Source organism: Cajanus cajan, chromosome 2, assembly GCF_000230855.2.
Source record: "Cajanus cajan strain Asha chromosome 2, NIPB_CcT2T_4, whole genome shotgun sequence".
Classification (NCBI taxonomy): domain Eukaryota; kingdom Viridiplantae; phylum Streptophyta; class Magnoliopsida; order Fabales; family Fabaceae; genus Cajanus; species Cajanus cajan.
Window position 1 is genome coordinate 49,179,921 of NC_138518.1, and position 24,302 is coordinate 49,204,222.

At 33.3% G+C, this 24,302-nt stretch overlaps 4 protein-coding genes across 4 annotated transcripts; all 4 read left to right on the forward strand.

The window, feature by feature from the left end:
* The first annotated feature begins 6,963 nt into the window (after positions 1 to 6,963).
* LOC145954998 (non-specific lipid-transfer protein AP10-like) lies at positions 6,964 to 8,787 on the forward strand. The gene is made up of 2 exons (XM_083069693.1): positions 6,964 to 7,311; positions 8,764 to 8,787. The coding sequence occupies exons 1-2, from the start codon at positions 6,964 to 6,966 to the stop codon at positions 8,785 to 8,787; spliced, it is 372 nt and encodes a 123-aa protein (XP_082925819.1).
* A 1,164-nt stretch (positions 8,788 to 9,951) lies between these two features.
* LOC145954999 (non-specific lipid-transfer protein AP10-like) lies at positions 9,952 to 10,338 on the forward strand. The gene has a single exon (XM_083069694.1). The coding sequence runs from the start codon at positions 9,952 to 9,954 to the stop codon at positions 10,336 to 10,338; it is 387 nt and encodes a 128-aa protein (XP_082925820.1).
* Positions 10,339 to 12,946: 2,608 nt separating this feature from the next.
* Positions 12,947 to 14,770, forward strand: LOC145955000 (non-specific lipid-transfer protein AP10-like). Its single transcript, XM_083069695.1, has 2 exons — positions 12,947 to 13,294; positions 14,747 to 14,770. The coding sequence occupies exons 1-2, from the start codon at positions 12,947 to 12,949 to the stop codon at positions 14,768 to 14,770; spliced, it is 372 nt and encodes a 123-aa protein (XP_082925821.1).
* A 1,172-nt stretch (positions 14,771 to 15,942) lies between these two features.
* Positions 15,943 to 16,329, forward strand: LOC145955001 (non-specific lipid-transfer protein AP10-like). Its single transcript, XM_083069696.1, has one exon. The coding sequence runs from the start codon at positions 15,943 to 15,945 to the stop codon at positions 16,327 to 16,329; it is 387 nt and encodes a 128-aa protein (XP_082925822.1).
* The last annotated feature ends 7,973 nt before the right edge of the window (positions 16,330 to 24,302 follow it).

Below are 24,302 nucleotides of genomic sequence, written 5' to 3' on the forward strand. Positions count from 1 at the left end.
TTTCTGTTTTTGGGTTTTGGAGTCTTTTCATTCATGCCTATTTTTTTTAGGTGGATTGGAAGTCTGTTTGGTAGGGTCCCCAAGGTCTTCTGCCTGAGCCTTGAGGGTGTTATGGTTGGAAACCTATAATATGGAATCAAAAGCGACCATGCGCAACTTTGATACTCTACTTGCTTTCTAACAAATTTTGCTTTAGTTAGAGTGGGCTAAGTGCTAGATGCCCATGTTATGTGGACATTTTTTCTTGTTTGCATCCTCCTATATATACTACTCCAAATGCACGCGCCTTGTTCGAAATGTGATTGGTACCTCATGCATATAAAATTAAAAGCTTGACTCCTAACGAGTCTTTTGTTTCTTGTGAAGTGGAGGAGTATATATATATGAGCTTGACATTGAACAATGATTGGTTTGCATTTAATATGGGAGATACGTGGTACTGTTTTGATACTATCTATACTGTTTGTACGTGCCTATACATGTGCGAGATGCCTTTTCATTCCTTTTTGTTGTGTTGTCTTTCTTGCATGGCATGAACATCACTTACAGGTGCAAACCATGTCTTTAGCTTTGGATTTTCTTTTGAGAACATGTGAAGGTAATTTCATACCTAAAGAAAAATTATTTTTGAACGTTTTATGTTATTCAGAAATTCGAGTTTTCAATGGAAAGTACATGATTTCAGTCTTTTTAGGTGCCATGAGAGTGTTATTTTACAAGCGCCTTATAATTTATTAATCTATATATATATATATATATATATATTATTACTTGTGACTAAATAAATATTTACTTAATATTTTCTTAAATTCATGTATTTCAATTATTTGAAACTGAATTACTATTTTTATAATATACATTTAACTTTTTTTCGTTTTAAATCTTTACCTGCATGTCTATAAATGGTAGTTTTCAACAAATTGAAGATCAAACTTGATAATATAAATCGATAATCGAGTTGCGTAGATATTCAAGACAAGATGGGAGAGAAGAAAGTTTTGGCTCTTGCCATGTTTATTGTGGCTTACACTTTGGCGATAACAACATTCGCATCATCTCAAATTCCCTCAACTTGTAATGGGGATAATGGACTACTTACTTATTGTGGGCTTTATTTGATCAACAATGTACCCAATCCATCTCGTGATTGTTGTATTGCAGCAAAAAGTGTGTTTCAAAGAGCCATGAGCGACAAAACCGGTCAAGGTATAAGAGATCTTTGTAACTGTCTACGTGTTGCCGGACCATCTCTAGGGTTTCATCAAGATAAAGAAGCAAGGCTTCCTGGTGCCTGTGGAATAAAAACTTCTTTTTCGATGGAGTTATGTGTACATGGGCCTCTCACACTAAACCAAAACAAAAATTAATTTATGTATAATTGTTTACTTTGGTCATTGAACCCGTGATAACATAAGTGTGTTGATAATAAGTAATCCAGTCGGGGTTAAATAGATGGAATCAAGTGACAACAGAAGGTTTATTTTCATGTTAAACCATAGGGTTATGTATGCTTTTAACCCATGTCAAATTGGTGTAACAATACCCATGTCAGATTAATAAATTATGCTTTAATAGTAGTTCACTGTCAATTCAATTACACTACCCAACTATTTGTAATTATATGACAAAAAAAATTCTCAATCCTGGTTATTTGATGCATTCGTATTTCTCTACACTCTCCCCGTAAAAATAAATTTTCAAATAACTAGACTAACTGTGTTTGTGTTTGGAGTCTTTGCAATATTCATGCATATTTCTTTTTAGTCAGATTGCAAGTCTGTTTGGTAGGGTCCCCAATGTCTTCTGCCTGAGCCTTGAGGGTGTTAAGGTGGGAAACCTCTAATATGGAATCAAAAGACAACTAAATGAATACACCATAATCCTTTTATTTTCTTTCTCTAAACACAAAAATATAGTTTTTCGTGCAGTTTAGCATAATTCAAAAGCTTTTGTAATAGGTGGATTGACTTTAATACCTTTTCTATTTATTTTTATATTTTCACATCACTAAGAATGACAAAAAGATGTTATAATGTAAAACTTAAATTTAGACAAAATTCACTAAAAGAGTAAACCAAAATGGGATAAAAATGCAATAATATTTTCGCTTTATCAATTAAAGTTTTTGTGAGTATCAATTAAAGTTGCAATGTAAACTAAAAAAAAATGTAATTAATATATTAATGAAAAATATTTTTTGTTCAAAACATTTCTCTTTTACGTGGTATATACTTAAAGAGTGATTAGGTTTCTATTGTATATTTTTAAAAATAAATCAAAGAATCCAATGTATTTAATTTTTCCAACAGATTCAAAATTTCCATTTCCCTCCTATTCTACATTAAAGTATAAACACCCTTACCTTAACAAATATAAAAACAAAGTATTTTTCTCTAGGTTTTTATTTTAGCAAAATATTATAAAAATACATATTTCTCTACTAAAAATTATACAAAACAATTTTGTAAACATTTATTATTAGGTTAAAAACAATCGTTATTAATAGAAGTATTTAATATATGTATATGTATATGTATATATATCTATAACTAGTTTAATTAATGAAAGTATCCGTATTTAATTTCATTAATTTTAGAAAACTTGGGGTGTAACATGATTAATAGTATTTCCTTTAACATATCCTTGCAAAAGCGTACAAGTTTGTTAACGTTAAAACATAATAACTCTTGAGAGGTCCTTGGTAGTTCTTTAACCTGACAATATTTGTAAATGAGTTATAATGAAGGTGTGAAACTGTTTTTGTGAGATATTGTGTTTCAGACGATGGGCGTGTATGACTTATGATGCATATGCGTAATTTGCCTAGTGTGAGAAGCTTATCCGAGATTTGAGCAAGTTTAAGAAGCGGTGTATCGGTGTGAAATCGAAGTTATCTTGGCCTTTTGAAAAGCCTACAAAAGGTGTTCTAGTATGGTAAAACTTCAGGCTTGGCTTAAAGCATCATAAAGGGCTATACATACGATGGGTGCGTTGCGATTTTTCTGTTTTTGGGTTTTGGAGTCTTTTCATTCATGCCTATTTTTTTTAGGTGGATTGGAAGTCTGTTTGGTAGGGTCCCCAAGGTCTTCTGCCTGAGCCTTGAGGGTGTTATGGTTGGAAACCTATAATATGGAATCAAAAGCGACCATGCGCAACTTTGATACTCTACTTGCTTTCTAACAAATTTTGCTTTAGTTAGAGTGGGCTAAGTGTTAGATGCCCATGTTATGTGGACATTTTTTCTTGTTTGCATCCTCCTATATATACTACTCCAAATGCACGCGCCTTGTTCGAAATGTGATTGGTACCTCATGCATATAAAATTAAAAGCTTGACTCCTAACGAGTCTTTTGTTTCTTGTGAAGTGGAGGAGTATATATATATGAGCTTGACATTGAACAATGATTGGTTTGCATTTAATATGGGAGATACGTGGTACTGTTTTGATACTATCTATACTGTTTGTACGTGCCTATACATGTGCGAGATGCCTTTTCATTCCTTTTTGTTGTGTTGTCTTTCTTGCATGGCATGAACATCACTTACAGGTGCAAACCATGTCTTTAGCTTTGGATTTTCTTTTGAGAACATGTGAAGGTAATTTCATACCTAAAGAAAAATTATTTTTGAACGTTTTATGTTATTCAGAAATTCGAGTTTTCAATGGAAAGTACATGATTTCAGTCTTTTTAGGTGCCATGAGAGTGTTATTTTACAAGCGCCTTATAATTTATTAATCTATATATATATATATATATATTATTACTTGTGACTAAATAAATATTTACTTAATATTTTCTTAAATTCATGTATTTCAATTATTTGAAACTGAATTACTATTTTTATAATATACATTTAACTTTTTTTCGTTTTAAATCTTTACCTGCATGTCTATAAATGGTAGTTTTCAACAAATTGAAGATCAAACTTGATAATATAAATTGATAATCGAGTTGCGTAGATATTCAAGACAAGATGGGAGAGAAGAAAGTTTTGGCTCTTGCCATGTTTATTGTGGCTTACACTTTGGCGATAACAACATTCGCATCATCTCAAATTCCCTCAACTTGTAATGGGGATAATGGACTACTTACTTATTGTGGGCTTTATTTGATCAACAATGTACCCAATCCATCTCGTGATTGTTGTATTGCAGCAAAAAGTGTGTTTCAAAGAGCCATGAGCGACAAAACCGGTCAAGGTATAAGAGATTTTTGTAACTGTCTACGTGTTGCCGGACCATCTCTAGGGTTTCATCAAGATAAAGAAGCAAGGCTTCCTGGTGCCTGTGGAATAAAAACTTCTTTTTCGATGGAGTTATGTGTACATGGGCCTCTCACACTAAACCAAAACAAAAATTAATTTATGTATAATTGTTTACTTTGGTCATTGAACCCGTGATAACATAAGTGTGTTGATAATAAGTAATCCAGTCGGGGTTAAATAGATGGAATCAAGTGACAACAGAAGGTTTATTTTCATGTTAAACCATAGGGTTATGTATGCTTTTAACCCATGTCAAATTGGTGTAACAATACCCATGTCAGATTAATAAATTATGCTTTAATAGTAGTTCACTGTCAATTCAATTACACTACCCAACTATTTGTAATTATATGACAAAAAAAATTCTCAATCCAGGTTATTTGATGCATTCGTATTTCTCTACACTCTCCCCGTAAAAATAAATTTTCAAATAACTAGACTAACTGTGTTTGTGTTTGGAGTCTTTGCAATATTCATGCATATTTCTTTTTAGTCAGATTGCAAGTCTGTTTGGTAGGGTCCCCAATGTCTTCTGCCTGAGCCTTGAGGGTGTTAAGGTGGGAAACCTCTAATATGGAATCAAAAGACAACTAAATGAATACACCATAATCCTTTTATTTTCTTTCTCTAAACACAAAAATATAGTTTTTCGTGCAGTTTAGCATAATTCAAAAGCTTTTGTAATAGGTGGATTGACTTTAATACCTTTTCTATTTATTTTTATATTTTCACATCACTAAGAATGATAAAAAGATGTTATAATGTAAAACTTAAATTTAGACAAAATTCACTAAAAGAGTAAACCAAAATGGGATAAAAATGCAATAATATTTTCGCTTTATCAATTAAAGTTTTTGTGAGTATCAATTAAAGTTGCAATGTAAACTAAAAAAAATGTAATTAATATATTAATGAAAAATATTTTTTGTTCAAAACATTTCTCTTTTACGTGGTATATACTTAAAGAGTCATTAGGTTTCTACTGTATATTTTTAAAAATAAATCAAAGAATACAATGTATTTAATTTTTCCAACAGATTCAAAATTTCCATTTCCCTCCTATTCTACATTAAAGTATAAACACCCTTACCTTAACAAATATAAAAACAAAGTATTTTTCTATAGGTTTTTATTTTAGCAAAATATTATAAAAACACATATTTCTCTACTAAAAATTATACAAAACAATTTTGTAAACATTTATTATTAGGTTAAAAACAATCGTTATTAATAGAAGTATTTAATATATGTATATGTATATGTATATATATCTATAACTAGTTTAATTAATGAAAGTATCCGTATTTAATTTCATTAATTTTAGAAAACTTGGGGTGTAACATGATTAATAGTATTTCCTTTAACATATCCTTGCAAAAGCGTACAAGTTTGTTAACGTTAAAACATAATAACTCTTGAGAGGTCCTTGTTAGTTCTTTAACCTGACAATATTTGTAAATGAGTTATAATGAAGGTGTGAAACTGTTTTTGTGAGATATTGTGTTTCAGACGATGGGCGTGTATGACTTATGATGCATATGCGTAATTTGCCTAGTGTGAGAAGCTTATCCGAGATTTGAGCAAGTTTAAGAAGCGGTGTATCGGTGTGAAATCGAAGTTATCTTGGCCTTTTGAAAAGCCTACAGAAGGTGTTCTAGTATGGTAAAACTTCAGGCTTGGCTTAAAGCATCATAAAGGGCTATACATACGATGGGTGCGTTGCGATTTTTCTGTGTTTGGGTTTTGGAGTCTTTTCATTCATGCCTATTTTTTTTAGGTGGATTGGAAGTCTGTTTGGTAGGGTCCCCAAGGTCTTCTGCCTGAGCCTTGAGGGTGTTATGGTGGGAAACCTATAATATGGAATCAAAAGCGACCATGCGCAACTTTGATACTCTACTTGCTTTCTAACAAAATTTGCTTTAGTTAGAGTGGGCTAAGTGTTAGATGCCCATGTTATGTGGACATTTTTTCTTGTTTGCATCCTCCTATATATACTACTCCAAATGCACGCGCCTTGTTCAAAATGTGATTGGTACCTCATGCATATAAAATTAAAAGCTTGACTCCTAACGAGTCTTTTGTTTCTTGTGAAGTGGAGGAGTATATATATATGAGCTTGACATTGAACAATGATTGGTTTGCATTTAATATGGGAGATACGTGGTACTATTTTGATACTATCTATACTGTTTGTACGTGCCTATACATGTGCGAGATGCCTTTTCATTCCTTTTTGTTGTGTTGTCTTTCTTGCATGGCATGAACATCACTTACAGGTGCAAACCATGTCTTTAGCTTTGGATTTTCTTTTGAGAACATGTGAAAGTAATTTCATACCTAAAGAAAAATTATTTTGGAACGTTTTATGTTATTCAGAAATTCAAGTTTTCAATGGAAAGTACATGATTTCAGTCTTTTTAGGTGCCATGAGAGTGTTATTTTACAAGCGCCTTATAATTTATTAATCTATATATATATATATTATTACTTGTGACTAAATAAATATTTACTTAATATTTTCTTAAATTCATGTATTTCAATTATTTGAAACTGAATTACTATTTTTATAATATACATTTAACTTTTTTTCGTTTTAAATCTTTACCCGCATGTCTATAAATGGTAGTTTTCAACAAATTGAAGATCAAACTTGATAATTTAAATCGATAATCGAGTTGCGTAGATATTCAAGACAAGATGGGAGAGAAGAAAGTTTTGGCTCTTGCCATGTTTATTGTGGCTTACACTTTGGCGATAACAACATTCGCATCATCTCAAATTCCCTCAACTTGTAATGGGGATAATGGACTACTTACTTATTGTGGGCTTTATTTGATCAACAATGTACCCAATCCATCTCGTGATTGTTGTATTGCAGCAAAAAGTGTGTTTCAAAGAGCCATGAGCGACAAAACCGGTCAAGGTATAAGAGATCTTTGTAACTGTCTACGTGTTGCCGGACCATCTCTAGGGTTTCATCAAGATAAAGAAGCAAGGCTTCCTGGTGCCTGTGGAATAAAAACTTCTTTTTCGATGGAGTTATGTGTACATGGGCCTCTCACACTAAACCAAAACAAAAATTAATTTATGTATAATTGTTTACTTTGGTCATTGAACCCGTGATAACATAAGTGTGTTGATAATAAGTAATCCAGTCGGGGTTAAATAGATGGAATCAAGTGACAACAAAAGTTTTATTTTCATGTTAAACCATAGGGTTATGTATGCTTTTAACCCATGTCAAATTGGTGTAACAATACCCATGTCAGATTAATAAATTATGCTTTAATAGTAGTTCACTGTCAATTCAATTACACTACCCAACTATTTGTAATTATATGACAAAAAAAATTCTCAATCCTGGTTATTTGATGCATTCGTATTTCTCTACACTCTCCCCGTAAAAATAAATTTTCAAATAACTAGACTAACTGTGTTTGTGTTTGGAGTCTTTGCAATATTCATGCATATTTCTTTTTAGTCAGATTGCAAGTCTGTTTGGTAGGGTCCCCAATGTCTTCTGCCTGAGCCTTGAGGGTGTTAAGGTGGGAAACCTCTAATATGGAATCAAAAGACAACTAAATGAATACACCATAATCCTTTTATTTTCTTTCTCTAAACACAAAAATATAGTTTTTCGTGCAGTTTAGCATAATTCAAAAGCTTTTGTAATAGGTGGATTGACTTTAATACCTTTTCTATTTATTTTTATATTTTCACATCACTAAGAATGATAAAAAGATGTTATAATGTAAAACTTAAATTTAGACAAAATTCACTAAAAGAGTAAACCAAAATGGGATAAAAATGCAATAATATTTTCGCTTTATCAATTAAAGTTTTTGTGAGTATCAATTAAAGTTGCAATGTAAACTAAAAAAAATGTAATTAATATATTAATGAAAAATATTTTTTGTTCAAAACATTTCTCTTTTACGTGGTATATACTTAAAGAGTCATTAGGTTTCTATTGTATATTTTTAAAAATAAATCAAAGAATACAATGTATTTAATTTTTCCAACAGATTCAAAATTTCCATTTCCCTCATATTCTACATTAAAGTATAAACACCCTTACCTTAACAAATATAAAAACAAAGTATTTTTCTCTAGGTTTTTATTTTAGCAAAATATTATAAAAACACATATTTCTCTACTAAAAATTATACAAAACAATTTTGTAAACATTTATTATTAGGTTAAAAACAATCGTTATTAATAGAAGTATTTAATATATGTATATGTACATGTATATATATCTATAACTAGTTTAATTAATGAAAGTATCCGTATTTAATTTCATTAATTTTAGAAAACTTGGGGTGTAACATGATTAATAGTATTTCCTTTAACATATCCTTGCAAAAGCGTACAAGTTTGTTAACGTTAAAACATAATAACTCTTGAGAGGTCCTTGGTAGTTCTTTAACTTGACAATATTTGTAAATGAGTTATAATGAAGGTGTGAAACTGTTTTTGTGAGATATTGTGTTTCAGACGATGGGCGTGTATGACTTATGATGCATATGCGTAATTTGCCTAGTGTGAGAAGCTTATCCGAGATTTGAGCAAGTTTAAGAAGCGGTGTATCGGTGTGAAATCGAAGTTATCTTGGCCTTTTGAAAAGCCTACAGAAGGTGTTCTAGTATGGTAAAACTTCAGGCTTGGCTTAAAGCATCATAAAGGGCTATACATACGATGGGTGCGTTGCGATTTTTCTGTGTTTGGGTTTTGGAGTCTTTACATTCATGCCTATGTTTTTTAGGTAGATTGGAAGTCTGTTTGGTAGGGTCCCCAAGGTCTTCTGCCTGAGCCTTGAGGGTGTTATGGTGGGAAACCTATAATATGGAATCAAAAGCGACCATGCGCAACTTTGATACTCTACTTGCTTTCTAACAAATTTTGCTTTAGTTAGAGTGGGCTAAGTGTTAGATGCCCATGTTATGTGGACATTTTTTCTTGTTTTCATCCTCCTATATATACTACTCCAAATGCACGCGCCTTGTTCAAAATGTGATTGGTACCTCATGCATATAAAATTAAAAGCTTGACTCCTAACGAGTCTTTTGTTTCTTGTGAAGTGGAGGAGTATATATATATGAGCTTGACATTGAACAATGATTGGTTTGCATTTAACATGGGAGATACGTGGTACTGTTTTGATACTATCTATACTGTTTATACGTGCCTATACATGTGCGAGATGCCTTTTCATTCCTTTTTGTTGTGTTGTCTTTCTTGCATGGCATGAACATCACTTACAGGTGCAAACCATGTCTTTAGCTTTGGATTTTCTTTTGAGAACATGTGAAAGTAATTTCATACCTAAAGAAAAATTATTTTGGAACGTTTTATGTTATTCAGAAATTCAAGTTTTCAATGGAAAGTACATGATTTCAGTCTTTTTAGGTGCCATGAGAGTGTTATTTTACAAGCGCCTTATAATTTATTAATCTATATATATATATATTATTACTTGTGACTAAATAAATATTTACTTAATATTTTCTTAAATTCATGTATTTCAATTATTTGAAACTGAATTACTATTTTTATAATATACATTTAACTTTTTTTCGTTTTAAATCTTTACCTGCATGTCTATAAATGGTAGTTTTCAACAAATTGAAGATCAAACTTGATAATATAAATCGATAATCGAGTTGCGTAGATATTCAAGACAAGATGGGAGAGAAGAAAGTTTTGGCTCTTGCCATGTTTATTGTGGCTTACACTTTGGCGATAACAACATTCGCATCATCTCAAATTCCCTCAACTTGTAATGGGGATAATGGACTACTTACTTATTGTGGGCTTTATTTGATCAACAATGTACCCAATCCATCTCGTGATTGTTGTATTGCAGCAAAAAGTGTGTTTCAAAGAGCCATGAGCGACAAAACCGGTCAAGGTATAAGAGATCTTTGTAACTGTCTACGTGTTGCCGGACCATCTCTAGGGTTTCATCAAGATAAAGAAGCAAGGCTTCCTGGTGCCTGTGGAATAAAAACTTCTTTTTCGATGGAGTTATGTGTACATGGGCCTCTCACACTAAACCAAAACAAAAATTAATTTATGTATAATTGTTTACTTTGGTCATTGAACCCGTGATAACATAAGTGTGTTGATAATAAGTAATCCAGTCGGGGTTAAATAGATGGAATCAAGTGACAACAAAAGTTTTATTTTCATGTTAAACCATAGGGTTATGTATGCTTTTAACCCATGTCAAATTGGTGTAACAATACCCATGTCAGATTAATAAATTATGCTTTAATAGTAGTTCACTGTCAATTCAATTACACTACCCAACTATTTGTAATTATATGACAAAAAAAATTCTCAATCCTGGTTATTTGATGCATTCGTATTTCTCTACACTCTCCCCGTAAAAATAAATTTTCAAATAACTAGACTAACTGTGTTTGTGTTTGGAGTCTTTGCAATATTCATGCATATTTCTTTTTAGTCAGATTGCAAGTCTGTTTGGTAGGGTCCCCAATGTCTTCTGCCTGAGCCTTGAGGGTGTTAAGGTGGGAAACCTCTAATATGGAATCAAAAGACAACTAAATGAATACACCATAATCCTTTTATTTTCTTTCTCTAAACACAAAAATATAGTTTTTCGTGCAGTTTAGCATAATTCAAAAGCTTTTGTAATAGGTGGATTGACTTTAATACCTTTTCTATTTATTTTTATATTTTCACATCACTAAGAATGATAAAAAGATGTTATAATGTAAAACTTAAATTTAGACAAAATTCACTAAAAGAGTAAACCAAAATGGGATAAAAATGCATAATATTTTCGCTTTATCAATTAAAGTTTTTGTGAGTATCAATTAAAGTTGCAATGAAAACTAAAAAAAATGTAATTAATATATTAATGAAAAATATTTTTTGTTCAAAACATTTCTCTTTTACGTGGTATATACTTAAAGAGTCATTAGGTTTCTATTGTATATTTTTAAAAATAAATCAAAGAATACAATGTATTTAATTTTTCCAACAGATTCAAAATTTCCATTTCCCTCCTATTCTACATTAAAGTATAAACACCCTTACCTTAACAAATATAAAAACAAAGTATTTTTCTCTAGGTTTTTATTTTAGCAAAATATTATAAAAATACATATTTCTCTACTAAAAATAATACAAAACAATTTTGTAAACATTTATTATTAGGTTAAAAACAATCGTTATTAATAGAAGTATTTAATATATGTATATGTATATGTATATATATCTATAACTAGTTTAATTAATGAAAGTATCCGTATTTAATTTCATTAATTTTAGAAAACTTGGGGTGTAACATGATTAATAGTATTTCCTTTAACATATCCTTGCAAAAGCGTACAAGTTTGTTAACGTTAAAACATAATAACTCTTGAGAGGTCCTTGGTAGTTCTTTAACCTGACAATATTTGTAAATGAGTTATAATGAAGGTGTGAAACTGTTTTTGTGAGATATTGTGTTTCAGACGATGGGCGTGTATGACTTATGATGCATATGCGTAATTTGCCTAGTGTGAGAAGCTTATCCGAGATTTGAGCAAGTTTAAGAAGCGGTGTATCGGTGTGAAATCGAAGTTATCTTGGCCTTTTGAAAAGCCTACAGAAGGTGTTCTAGTATGGTAAAACTTCAGGCTTGGCTTAAAGCATCATAAAGGGCTATACATACGATGGGTGCGTTGCGATTTTTCTGTGTTTGGGTTTTGGAGTCTTTACATTCATGCCTATGTTTTTTAGGTAGATTGGAAGTCTGTTTGGTAGGGTCCCCAAGGTCTTCTGCCTGAGCCTTGAGGGTGTTATGGTGGGAAACCTATAATATGGAATCAAAAGCGACCATGCGCAACTTTGATACTCTACTTGCTTTCTAACAAATTTTGCTTTAGTTAGAGTGGGCTAAGTGTTAGATGCCCATGTTATGTGGACATTTTTTCTTGTTTTCATCCTCCTATATATACTACTCCAAATGCACGCGCCTTGTTCAAAATGTGATTGGTACCTCATGCATATAAAATTAAAAGCTTGACTCCTAACGAGTCTTTTGTTTCTTGTGAAGTGGAGGAGTATATATATATGAGCTTGACATTGAACAATGATTGGTTTGAATTTAATATGGGAGATACGTGGTACTGTTTTGATACTATCTATACTGTTTGTACGTGCCTATACATGTGCGAGATGCCTTTTCATTCCTTTTTGTTGTGTTGTCTTTCTTGCATGGCATGAACATCACTTACAGGTGCAAACCATGTCTTTAGCTTTGGATTTTCTTTTGAGAACATGTGAAAGTAATTTCATACCTAAAGAAAAATTATTTTGGAACGTTTTATGTTATTCAGAAATTCGAGTTTTCAATGGAAAGTACATGATTTCAGTCTTTTTAGGTGCCATGAGAGTGTTATTTTACAAGCGCCTTATAATTTATTAATCTATATATATATATATATATATATTATTACTTGTGACTAAATAAATATTTACTTAATATTTTCTTAAATTCATGTATTTCAATTATTTGAAACTGAATTACTATTTTTATAATATACATTTAACTTTTTTTCGTTTTAAATCTTTACCTGCATGTCTATAAATGGTAGTTTTGAACAAATTGAAGATCAAACTTGATAATATAAATCGATAATCGAGTTGCGTAGATATTCAAGACAAGATGGGAGAGAAGAAAGTTTTGGCTCTTGCCATGTTTATTGTGGCTTACACTTTGGCGATAACAACATTCGCATCATCTCAAATTCCCTCAACTTGTAATGGGGATAATGGACTACTTACTTATTGTGGGCTTTATTTGATCAACAATGTACCCAATCCATCTCGTGATTGTTGTATTGCAGCAAAAAGTGTGTTTCAAAGAGCCATGAGCGACAAAACCGGTCAAGGTATAAGAGATCTTTGTAACTGTCTACGTGTTGGGGGACCATCTCTAGGGTTTCATCAAGATAAAGAAGCAAGGCTTCCTGGTGCCTGTGGAATAAAAACTTCTTTTTCGATGGAGTTATGTGTACATGGGCCTCTCACACTAAACCAAAAAAAAAATTAATTTATGTATAATTGTTTACTTTGGTCATTGAACCCGTGATAACATAAGTGTGTTGATAATATGTAATCCAGTCGGGGTTAAATAGATGGAATCAAGTGACAACAGAAGGTTTATTTTCATGTTAAACCATAGGGTTATGTATGCTTTTAACCCATGTCAAATTGGTGTAACAATACCCATGTCAGATTAATAAATTATGCTTTAATAGTAGTTCACTGTCAATTCAATTACACTACCCAACTATTTGTAATTATATGACAAAAAGAATTCTCAATCCTGGTTATTTGATGCATTCGTATTTCTCTACACTCTCCCCGTAAAAATAAATTTTCAAATAACTAGACTAACTGTGTTTGTGTTTGGAGTCTTTGCAATATTCATGCATATTTCTTTTTAGTCAGATTGCAAGTCTGTTTGGTAGGGTCCCCAATGTCTTCTGCCTGAGCCTTGAGGGTGTTAAGGTGGGAAACCTCTAATATGGAATCAAAAGACAACTAAATGAATACACCATAATCCTTTTATTTTCTTTCTCTAAACACAAAAATATAGTTTTTCGTGCAGTTTAGCATAATTCAAAAGCTTTTGTAATAGGTGGATTGACTTTAATACCTTTTTTATTTATTTTTATATTTTCACATCACTAAGAATGATAAAAAGATGTTATAATGTAAAACTTAAATTTAGACAAAATTCACTAAAAGAGTAAACCAAAATGGGATAAAAATGCAATAATATTTTCGCTTTATCAATTAAAGTTTTTCTGAGTATCAATTAAAGTTGCAATGTAAACTAAAAAAAATGTAATTAATATATTAATGAAAAATATTTTTTGTTCAAAACATTTCTCTTTTACGTGGTATATACTTAAAGAGTCATTAGGTTTCTATTGTATATTTTTAAAAATAAATCAAAGAATACAATGTATTTAATTTTTCCAACAGATTCAAAATTTCCATTTCCCTCCTATTCTACATTAAAGTATAAACACCCTTACCTTAACAAATATAAAAACAAAGTATTTTTCTCTAGGTTTTTATTTTAGCAAAATATTATAAAAACACATATTTCTCTACTAAAAATTATACAAAACAATTTTGTAAACATTTATTATTAGGTTAAAAACAATCGTTATTAATAGAAGTATTTAATATATGTATATGTATATGTATATATATCTATAACTAGTTTAATTAATGAAAGTATCCGTATTTAATTTCATTAATTTTAGAAAACTTGGGGTGTAACATGATTAATAGTATTTCCTTTAACATATCCTTGCAAAAGCGTACAAGTTTGTTAACGTTAAAACATAATAACTCTTGAGAGGTCCTTGGTAGTTCTTTAACCTGACAATATTTGTAAATGAGTTATAATGAAGGTGTGAAACTGTTTTTGTGAGATATTGTGTTTCAGACGATGGGCGTGTATGACTTATGATGCATATGCGTAATTTGCCTAGTGTGAGAAGCTTATCCGAGATTTGAGCAAGTTTAAGAAGCGGTGTCTCGGTGTGAAATCGAAGTTATCTTGGCCTTTTGAAAAGCCTACAGAAGGTGTTCTAGTATGGTAAAACTTCAGGCTTGGCTTAAAGCATCATAAAGGGCTATACATACGATGGGTGCGTTGCGATTTTTCTGTGTTTGGGTTTTAGAGTCTTTTCATTCATGCCTATTTTTTTTAGGTGGATTGGAAGTCTGTTTGTTAAGGTCCCCAAGGTCTTCTGCCTGAGCCTTGAGGGTGTTATGGTGGGAAACCTATAATATGGAATCAAAAGCGACCATGCACAACTTTGATACTCTACTTGCTTTCTAACAAATTTTGCTTTAGTTAGAGTGGGCTAAGTGTTAGATGCCCATGTTATGTGGACATTTTTTCTTGTTTGCATCCTCCTATATATACTACTCCAAATGCACGCGCCTTGTTCGAAATGTGATTGGTACCTCATGCATATAAAATTAAAAGCTTGACTCCTAACGAGTCTTTTGTTTCTTGTGAAGTGGAGGAGTATATATATATGAGCTTGACATTGAACAATGATTGGTTTGCATTTAATATGGGAGATACGTGGTACTGTTTTGATACTATCTATACTGTTTGTACGTGCCTATACATGTGCGAGATGCCTTTTCATTCCTTTTTGTTGTGTTGTCTTTCTTGCATGGCATGAACATCACTTACAGGTGCAAACCATGTCTTTAGCTTTGGATTTTCTTTTGAGAACATGTGAAGGTAATTTCATACCTAAAGAAAAATTATTTTGGAACGTTTTATGTTATTCAGAAATTCGAGTTTTCAATGGAAAGTACATGATTTCAGTCTTTTTAGGTGCCATGAGAGTGTTATTTTACAAGCGCCTTATAATTTATTAATCTATATATATATATATATATATATTATTACTTGTGACTAAATAAATATTTACTTAATATTTTCTTAAATTCATGTATTTCAATTATTTGAAACTGAATTACTATTTTTATAATATACATTTAACTTTTTTTCGTTTTAAATCTTTACCTGCATGTCTATAAATGGTAGTTTTCAACAAATTGAAGATCAAACTTGATAATATAAATCGATAATCGAGTTGCGTAGATATTCAAGACAAGATGGGAGAGAAGAAAGTTTTGGCTCTTGCCATGTTTATTGTGGCTTACACTTTGGCGATAACAACATTCGCATCATCTCAAATTCCCTCAACTTGTAATGGGGATAATGGACTACTTACTTATTGTGGGCTTTATTTGATCAACAATGTACCCAATCCATCTCGTGATTGTTGTATTGCAGCAAAAAGTGTGTTTCAAAGAGCCATGAGCGACAAAACCGGTCAAGGTATAAGAGATCTTTGTAACTGTCTACGTGTTGCCGGACCATCTCTAGGGTTTCATCAAGATAAAGAAGCAAGGCTTCCTGGTGCCTGTGGAATAAAAACTTCTTTTTCGATGGAGTTATGTGTACATGGGCCTCTCACACTAAACCAAAACAAAAATTAATTTATGTATAATTGTTTACTTTGGTCATTGAACCCGTGATAACATAAGTGTGTTGATAATAAGTAATCCAGTCGGGGTTAAATAGATGGAATCAAGTGACAACAGAAGGTTTATTTTCATGTTAAACCATAGGGTTATGTATGCTTTTAACCCATGTCAAATTGGTGTAACAATACCCATGTCAGATTAATAAATTATGCTTTAATAGTAGTTCACTGTCAATTCAATTACACTACCCAACTATTTGTAATTATATGACAAAAAAAATTCTCAATCCTGGTTATTTGATGCATTCGTATTTCTCTACACTCTCCCCGTAAAAATAAATTTTCAAATAACTAGACTAACTGTGTTTGTGTTTGGAGTCTTTGCAATATTCATGCATATTTCTTTTTAGTCAGATTGCAAGTCTGTTTGGTAGGGTCCCCAATGTCTTCTGCTTGAGCCTTGAGGGTGTTAAGGTGGGAAACCTCTAATATGGAATCAAAAGACAACTAAATGAATACACCATAATCCTTTTATTTTCTTTCTCTATACACAAAAATATAGTTTTTCGTGCAGTTTAGCATAATTCAAAAGCTTTTGTAATAGGTGGATTGACTTTAATACCTTTTCTATTTATTTTTATATTTTCACATCACTAAGAATGACAAAAAGATGTTATAATGTAAAACTTAAATTTAGACAAAATTCACTAAAAGAGTAAACCAAAATGGGATAAAAATGCAATAATATTTTCGCTTTATCAATTAAAGTTTTTGTGAGTATCAATTAAAGTTGCAATGTAAACTAAAAAAAAATGTAATTAATATATTAATGAAAAATATTTTTTGTTCAAAACATTTCTCTTTTACGTGGTATATACTTAAAGAGTCATTAGGTTTCTATTGTATATTTTTAAAAATAAATCAAAGAATACAATGTATTTAATTTTTCCAACAGATTCAAAATTTCCATTTCCCTCCTATTCTACATTAAAGTATAAACACCCTTACCTTAACAAATATAAAAACAAAGTATTTTTCTCTAGGTTTTTATTTTAGCAAAATATTATAAAAACACATATTTCTCTACTAAAAATTATACAAAACAATTTTGTAAACATTTATTATTAGGTTAAAAACAATCGTTATTAATAGAAGTATTTAATATATGTATATGTATATGTATATATATCTATAACTAGTTTAATTAATGAAAGTATCCGTATTTAATTTCATTAATTTTAGAAAACTTGGGGTGTAACATGATTAATAGTATTTCCTTTAACATATCCTTGCAAAAGCGTACAAGTTTGTTAACGTTAAAACATAATAACTCTTGAGAGGTCCTTGGTAGTTCTTTAACCTGACAATATTTGTAAATGAGTTATAATGAAGGTGTGAAACTGTTTTTGTGAGATATTGTGTTTCAGACGATGGGCGTGTATGACTTATGATGCATATGCGTAATTTGCCTAGTGTGAGAAGCTTATCCGAGATTTGAGCAAGTTTAAGAAGCGGTGTATCGGGGTGAAATCGAAGTTATCTTGGCCTTTTGAAAAGCCTACAGAAGGTGTTCTAGTATGGTAAAACTTCAGGCTTGGCTTAAAGCATCATAAAGGGCTATACATACGATGGGTGCGTTGTGATTTTTCTGTTTGGGTTTTGGAGTCTTTTCATTCATGCCTATTTTTTTTAGGTGGATTGGAAGTCTGTTTGGTAGGGTCCCCAAGGTCTTCTGCCTGAGCCTTGAGGGTGTTATGGTGGGAAACCTATAATATGGAATCAAAAGCGACCATGCGCAACTTTGATACTCTACTTGCTTTCTAACAAATTTTGCTTTAGTTAGAGTGGGCTAAGTGTTAGATGCCCATGTTATGTGGACATTTTTTCTTGTTTGCATCCTCCTATATATACTACTCCAAATGCACGCGCCTTGTTCAAAATGTGATTGGTACCTCATGCATATAAAATTAAAAGCTTGACTCCTAACGAGTCTTTTGTTTCTTGTGAAGTGGAGGAGTATATATATATAAGCTTGACATTGAACAATGATTGGTTTGCATTTAATATGGGACATACGTGGTGCTGTTTTGATACTATCTATACTGTTTGTACGTGCCTATACATGTGCGAGAGGCCTTTTCATTCCTTTTTGTTGTGTTGTCTTTCTTGCATGGCATGAACATCACTTACAGGTGCAAACCATGTCTTTAGCTTTGGATTTTCTTTTGAGAACATGTGAAGGTAATTTCATAGCTAAAGAAAAATTATTTTGGAACGTTTTATGTTATTCAGAAATTCGAGTTTTCAATGGAAAGTACATGATTTCAGTCTTTTTAGGTTCCATGAGAGTGTTATTTTACAAGCGCCTTATAATTTATTAATATATATATATATTATTACTTGTGACTAAATAAATATTTACTTAATATTTTCTTAAATTCATGTATTTCAATTATTTGAAACTGAATTACTATTTTTATAATATACATTTAACTTTTTTTCATTTTAAATCTTTACCTGCATGTCTATAAATGGTAGTTTTCAACAAATTGAAGATTAAAATTGATAATATAAATCGATAATCGAGTTGCGTAGATATTCAAGACAAGATGGGAGAGAAGAAAGTTTTGGCTCTTGCCATGTTTATTGTGGCTTACACTTTGGCGATAACAACATTCGCATCATCTCAAATTCCCTCAACTTGTAATGGGGATAATGGACTACTTACTTATTGTGGGCTTTATTTGATCAACAATGTACCCAATCCATCTCGTGATTGTTGTATTGCAGCAAAAAGTGTGTTTCAAAGAGCGATGAGCGACAAAACCGGTCAAGGTATAAGAGATCTTTGTAACTGTCTACGTGTTGCCGGACCATCTCTAGGGTTTCATCAAGATGACACTACCTATATGATTCTAAGCTTGAGGTATTTAGCGATTGTTAGAGTCTTAAATATCTTTTGACCAAATGAGATAGTTGTAATTTCTTAAGGACTAGGATTTTAATCTCAATTGTTATCTAGGTAAAGGCAATGTGGTGAGAGATGCTTTGAGTAGGATGATCTTTCATCTATCGTTTTGATGATTTAAAGGTTAAATTTGATTGAAGAGTTTAGAGATTTAAGCTTGATTTGTGAGCTTACCCTTAGAAGCATTGAATTGAGTATGTCGAAGGTGACTAGTGAATTAATGGATGAGATTAGAGGAGCCTAAGAGTTAGATCCTTTCTTAGTGAACCAAGTGGAGAGGATTGGTAAGGGTATAGATAGCCTTTTTCGAGTGAAAGTTGATGGTGTTTTGTGGTTTCAAGATAGAATCTATGTGCCTAATAATCCCAAATTAAGGAAGATGATCTTACAAGAAGACAATAAAAGTACTCTTAGTATTCACTTAGGAGCTATTAAGATGGATTAGGACCTTAGGAGGATGTATGAGAGTGGCGTAGCGGAAGCGTGGTGGTCTAAGGTGAAGAGAGGAGTGAGGAATTTGTGGACTCGTGTGTAGTATTCCAAAAGTCTAAGGTGAAACATTAGAAAGTCAAATGCAGGAGGCATATCCATTTTTATTTGTTTCAGGTAATTTCGGGGACGAAATTTTTAAAAGGAGGGGAGAATTGTAACACCCCGAATTTTTCTACTAATACTACGAATAATTATTATTTATTTTTATATTTATGAAGATTATTTCCTTATAATTATTTTGATTAATTAAATGGGTTTGATTGAATTTTTAAAGGTTTTTAATAATAATCATTTATGAAAATTATTTTTTATAATATTATTAATTATGATATTTAGTTATAATTATTATTTGAAGAAAATCATGTTTTAAATTGTATTGATATTTTATTTTAATTTTATATAAATATATATATATATATGTTATTTATTTATTTATTAATTAATAATTCTGGATTTTCATAGCCCCGGAACGGGCTGTTCCACTTTGGGAATGGGCTGTTCCAACTCAAGCATGCATGGGTAAAATTTAAACCCAGAACGGGCTGTTCCACTTTGGGAATGGGTCGTTCCGGATGTGGTTTTAAAGAACAAATTATTGACCCAGAACAGGCCGTTCTGGTTCTGGATCTGAGTATGTTGCCGCAGGATAATGTCTCACGCAACTACTATGGATCAAACATCAACTAGAAGACTATGACATTTACGAAAGTTGTATTCCTGTACTATGCGATTGTAGACCCCTAAAATTCTCCGGGTCGGAAATAAGACTCGAAGACTATCAAAGATCAATGGAAAGTCAGCCAGAAGGACTCCCAGAAGACCATAGGATGACTATCTGTAGGTTTAGAGGTCTTAGAGTAGCTAAAAATAAGAAAGTGAGAGGAGTGGAGCTCAATACGGCCTCTTTGGAGCTCAGTACGGCCCGTATTGCATTTTTGAACTGCAATACGGCCGTACTGAAACCAATACGGCCGTATTGATGTTTTTGAAACTCAATACGGCCGTATTGAATTCAATACGGGCCGTATTGACACCAGGGGCCGTACTGCGCCTCACCCCTATAAATAAGACGTCATTTGGACGTCATTTGACACTTTTCCACACTTCTTGGACTCTCTTCTTGAGTATTCTGGGGTTTTTGAGCAGTGTTCTGCCCTAGAATTCTCTCCGAGAGCCGATCCGACGAAGTTCTTGAGTTCTGAGCATTTAGCTTGAGAATTCGAACTAGTCGAAGGGAAATCTTTTTGATTTCCATAGTAAAGATTAATTTTTAGGGAAGGAGCGAGCGAGCGTGTAGTGGGAGGGAGCGCCAAAAAGCCTCCTAACATCTGTTTAGATATATAAAAGCACGCTTCAAGAGGTTTTTCTTAAAATCCCTTCTTTTATTGCTTTCTGATTGTCGCATATTTAATTTTGTCATCATGTAGATATTTAATTTATAATCGTTTATAATAAATAGGGGTAATTTAGTAATTTTGCACTGTTATTTATAAAATAATCCGTCATAGGGAACCCTAATGGGGCGTTGTGGGGTGCTAACACCTTCCCCGCACGTAACCGACTCCCTTACCCAACTCTGGTTGTAATGGCCAAGGTTGATTTATAAAGAATCAATTGCCTTAAATCTTTTTCCAATGTTTTGAGTAAAATATTGGTGGCGACTCCAAGAACCCTACCTTTTGCGAAAACCACTAATCCATGGAGGGTCTCGCTTGAGATTAACATGGATTGGTGACTCATTCAATAAAATTGTTAGTTCGACGAGGTCTCAGTTTTGGGAATAAGTCGTTCTAACAATCCACCACTTTTCAAAAATTAAAAAGAGTCCGACCATCGTCGCGAATGCCAAGGTCCGTTTCGGCGGGTGGCGACAGATGGCGACTCCACTGGGGAAGCCTCGAGAGTCAGTCCCATTTAGTGATGGATTATTTCTAAAATGATAGTCTAAAATTACTTCATTACCCCTCGCTTGTATGATAATATGTTTTATCTAATTGGCTTTTAATAACTGTTGAATGTTTAAATTTTTGCAATTGTTTGAAATAAAAACTGCACACAAACCTTTGCACACAACAGTTCCCTCTATACCCGGGGGCATGAGTGGAAAGCCATAGGGAGTGGATGTTAGTACGGCCGGTTGTCGAATGGGTCTATAGGTGCCCGTAGACCGTTGTCGGAAAGCATCACTCAAGGTGATAACCATGAACTTGAGTCCGACAGTTCGTTGGAGCTTTCCATCGACTTACGACAAGAGGAATTGGGTCCCTATAATGGGGGCACCTTGGGGGCCTCAGACCAGTGAGAACAGTTAGAACCTCCTTGAATATGCACTTTTCTGCAGGATACCCCTACCTCGTGATTCGCTCGTGACTGTTCGTGGATGAGTGAATTGTTTGTGTATAGGTTTATGTGATATTGTTTGTGCATTAATAAAACCTCGTGATAAGGTCTAAAGAATAATCCCCATGCATGAAAATACCATGACATAAGAGGAAAGACCATGTGTGGAAATATAATAAAAGTGAGGAGCATGTACATCATTACCAATAAGACATCATGCATCCTCATAAACCATGCATTCTAGGTTCACCAATACCTCTTGACATGAGTAAAAGAGACCCATAATTATCGAGATTCTCCGTTGGGGAGGGATCATAAAAATGGAGGGTTATCAAGCTCATGTTAAGAGCGTATTCATTCCATAAAATAAACTAATTAAGCATTCATTTTAGAAAGTGGCTGGTCATCTCTCTGTCCTCACACGCGTGCAGAAAATCAAGAAGATGGAAGCGCTGGAGGACCAAAATAAGAAGCTTACAGCCGAGCTCTCACAACTCAAAGAACAAATGGCGCAAATGATGGAGCTCATGCGTCATCATAATGTACATGGGTCTCACCACAGTGACCATGAATCCCATCATCATGAGGAGGAGGAGCACGAGGAAGAACCTCCACGAGCTGTACCCCTTGGGGCGGGGATCATGATTAAAGAGCCCGAGGTTTCAAAGGAACAATTCCATGCTCTTGAGGATCGGCTAAGGGCTATGGAGGGGCATGATTTTGACATCAAAGATGCCGCCGACATGTGCTTGGTGAGGGACATCCAATTCCCTCCCAAATTTAAAGTGCCAGATTTCCCAAAATATGTGGGATCGACTTGCCCCAAAAGTCATCTCACCATGTATTGCCGAAAAATGGCTGCATATGCTACCAATGAAAAGCTCTTAATCCATTGCTTCCAAGAGAGCTTGGCTGACACTGCGCTCAACTGGTATATGCAGCTGGATGGAAGTCAAGTGTGCACATGGAGGCAGTTGGCCGACGCCTTTCTCAAGCGCTATAAGTATAACATCGACCTAACACCCGATAGGTCCGATCTTCAAGCCTTGAGCAAGAATAATGAGGAATCCTTCAAGGCGTACGCCCAACGATGGAGGGAGTTGGCGGCACAAATAGAACCCCCGCTGTCGGATAAGGAGACGGTGTCCTTGTTCATAAACTCGTTGACCGGTCCCTATTATGACAAAATGATAGGGAACACGACAACACTCTTCTCGGACATCATCACCGTTGGAGAAAGGGTGGAAGAAGGGCTGAAAAGTGGGAAGCTAGCTAAGCCCTCCCAATCATTCGAAGCTAAGAAGACCTTCGGGAAGAAGAAGGAGGGAGGAGTCAACGCCATAACCATTTCTTCTTCTTCTTCCACTTCGAAGTCAGGAAAGTCACAGTATAACCCTGTGAGGAAGCTTGATAAACTTCCGACCACATATAGCGACCTCCTGCCGAAGCTAGTGGAAGCTCAACTTCTAGCTTACGTTCCACCAAGGAAGATGGATCCACCTTATCCCGAGTGGTACAAACCACAAGATAAATGCCTATACCACTCGGGGGCACCAGGACATTCAACGGAGAACTGTAAGGCTCTCAAATACAAGGTCCAAGACCTTATTGATGCCGGGTGGGTAACCTTCGATTCGACAGCGCCCGACGTGAGCAAGAATCCTCTGCCGAAGCAGGAGTAGAGAGAAGATCAAGCCACGATAGGGCCCCTCCATATTTTTCTTATGGGACTCATGATCAGTACCCGAAATCATGAGATCCTTTTCATGTAAATAAGGGTTTTTTGTATAGTTTTTATACATATCAATAAAGAGGCATTTTTCACACATCATTTTCTCATTTGTTCTTTTCCCTCTTTCTCTCATTAACATTAATAATTCTAAACCTAAACAGAACCAATAAAATAATTATGTCTGTAATTGTTCGCTCTGACCGGGATCCGAAAGTTGAGGATGAATGGGTTGAGTAAGACAGTGATAAGAAAACCATCTCTCCGAATCTGCAAAGACTGCTAGATTAAGAAGCTCGTCTACTCCAACCGCATCAAGAAAAATTGGAGACCGTGAATTTGGGGCAAGGCCAAGAGAAAAAAAGAGATCAACATTGGGACCCATGTCAGTGATGAAATAAGGACACATGTTTCCGCTATGATTATAATAAAATCATTCTTTATTCTTTCTCATTGC

What these genes read in the sequence shown, in the direction of transcription:
- LOC145954998 (XM_083069693.1), top strand. Translation starts at nt 6,964, where the DNA reads ATGGGAGAGAAGAAAGTTTTGGCTCTTGCCATGTTTATTGTGGCTTAC. An exon ending in CTTTTTCGATGGAGTTATGT is followed by an intron (nt 7,312 to 8,763) that starts GTACATGGGCCT and finishes ATTGTGTTTCAG; the next exon opens with ACGATGGGCGTGTATGACTT.
- LOC145954999 (XM_083069694.1), top strand. Translation starts at nt 9,952, where the DNA reads ATGGGAGAGAAGAAAGTTTTGGCTCTTGCCATGTTTATTGTGGCTTAC.
- LOC145955000 (XM_083069695.1), top strand. Translation starts at nt 12,947, where the DNA reads ATGGGAGAGAAGAAAGTTTTGGCTCTTGCCATGTTTATTGTGGCTTAC. An exon ending in CTTTTTCGATGGAGTTATGT is followed by an intron (nt 13,295 to 14,746) that starts GTACATGGGCCT and finishes ATTGTGTTTCAG; the next exon opens with ACGATGGGCGTGTATGACTT.
- LOC145955001 (XM_083069696.1), top strand. Translation starts at nt 15,943, where the DNA reads ATGGGAGAGAAGAAAGTTTTGGCTCTTGCCATGTTTATTGTGGCTTAC.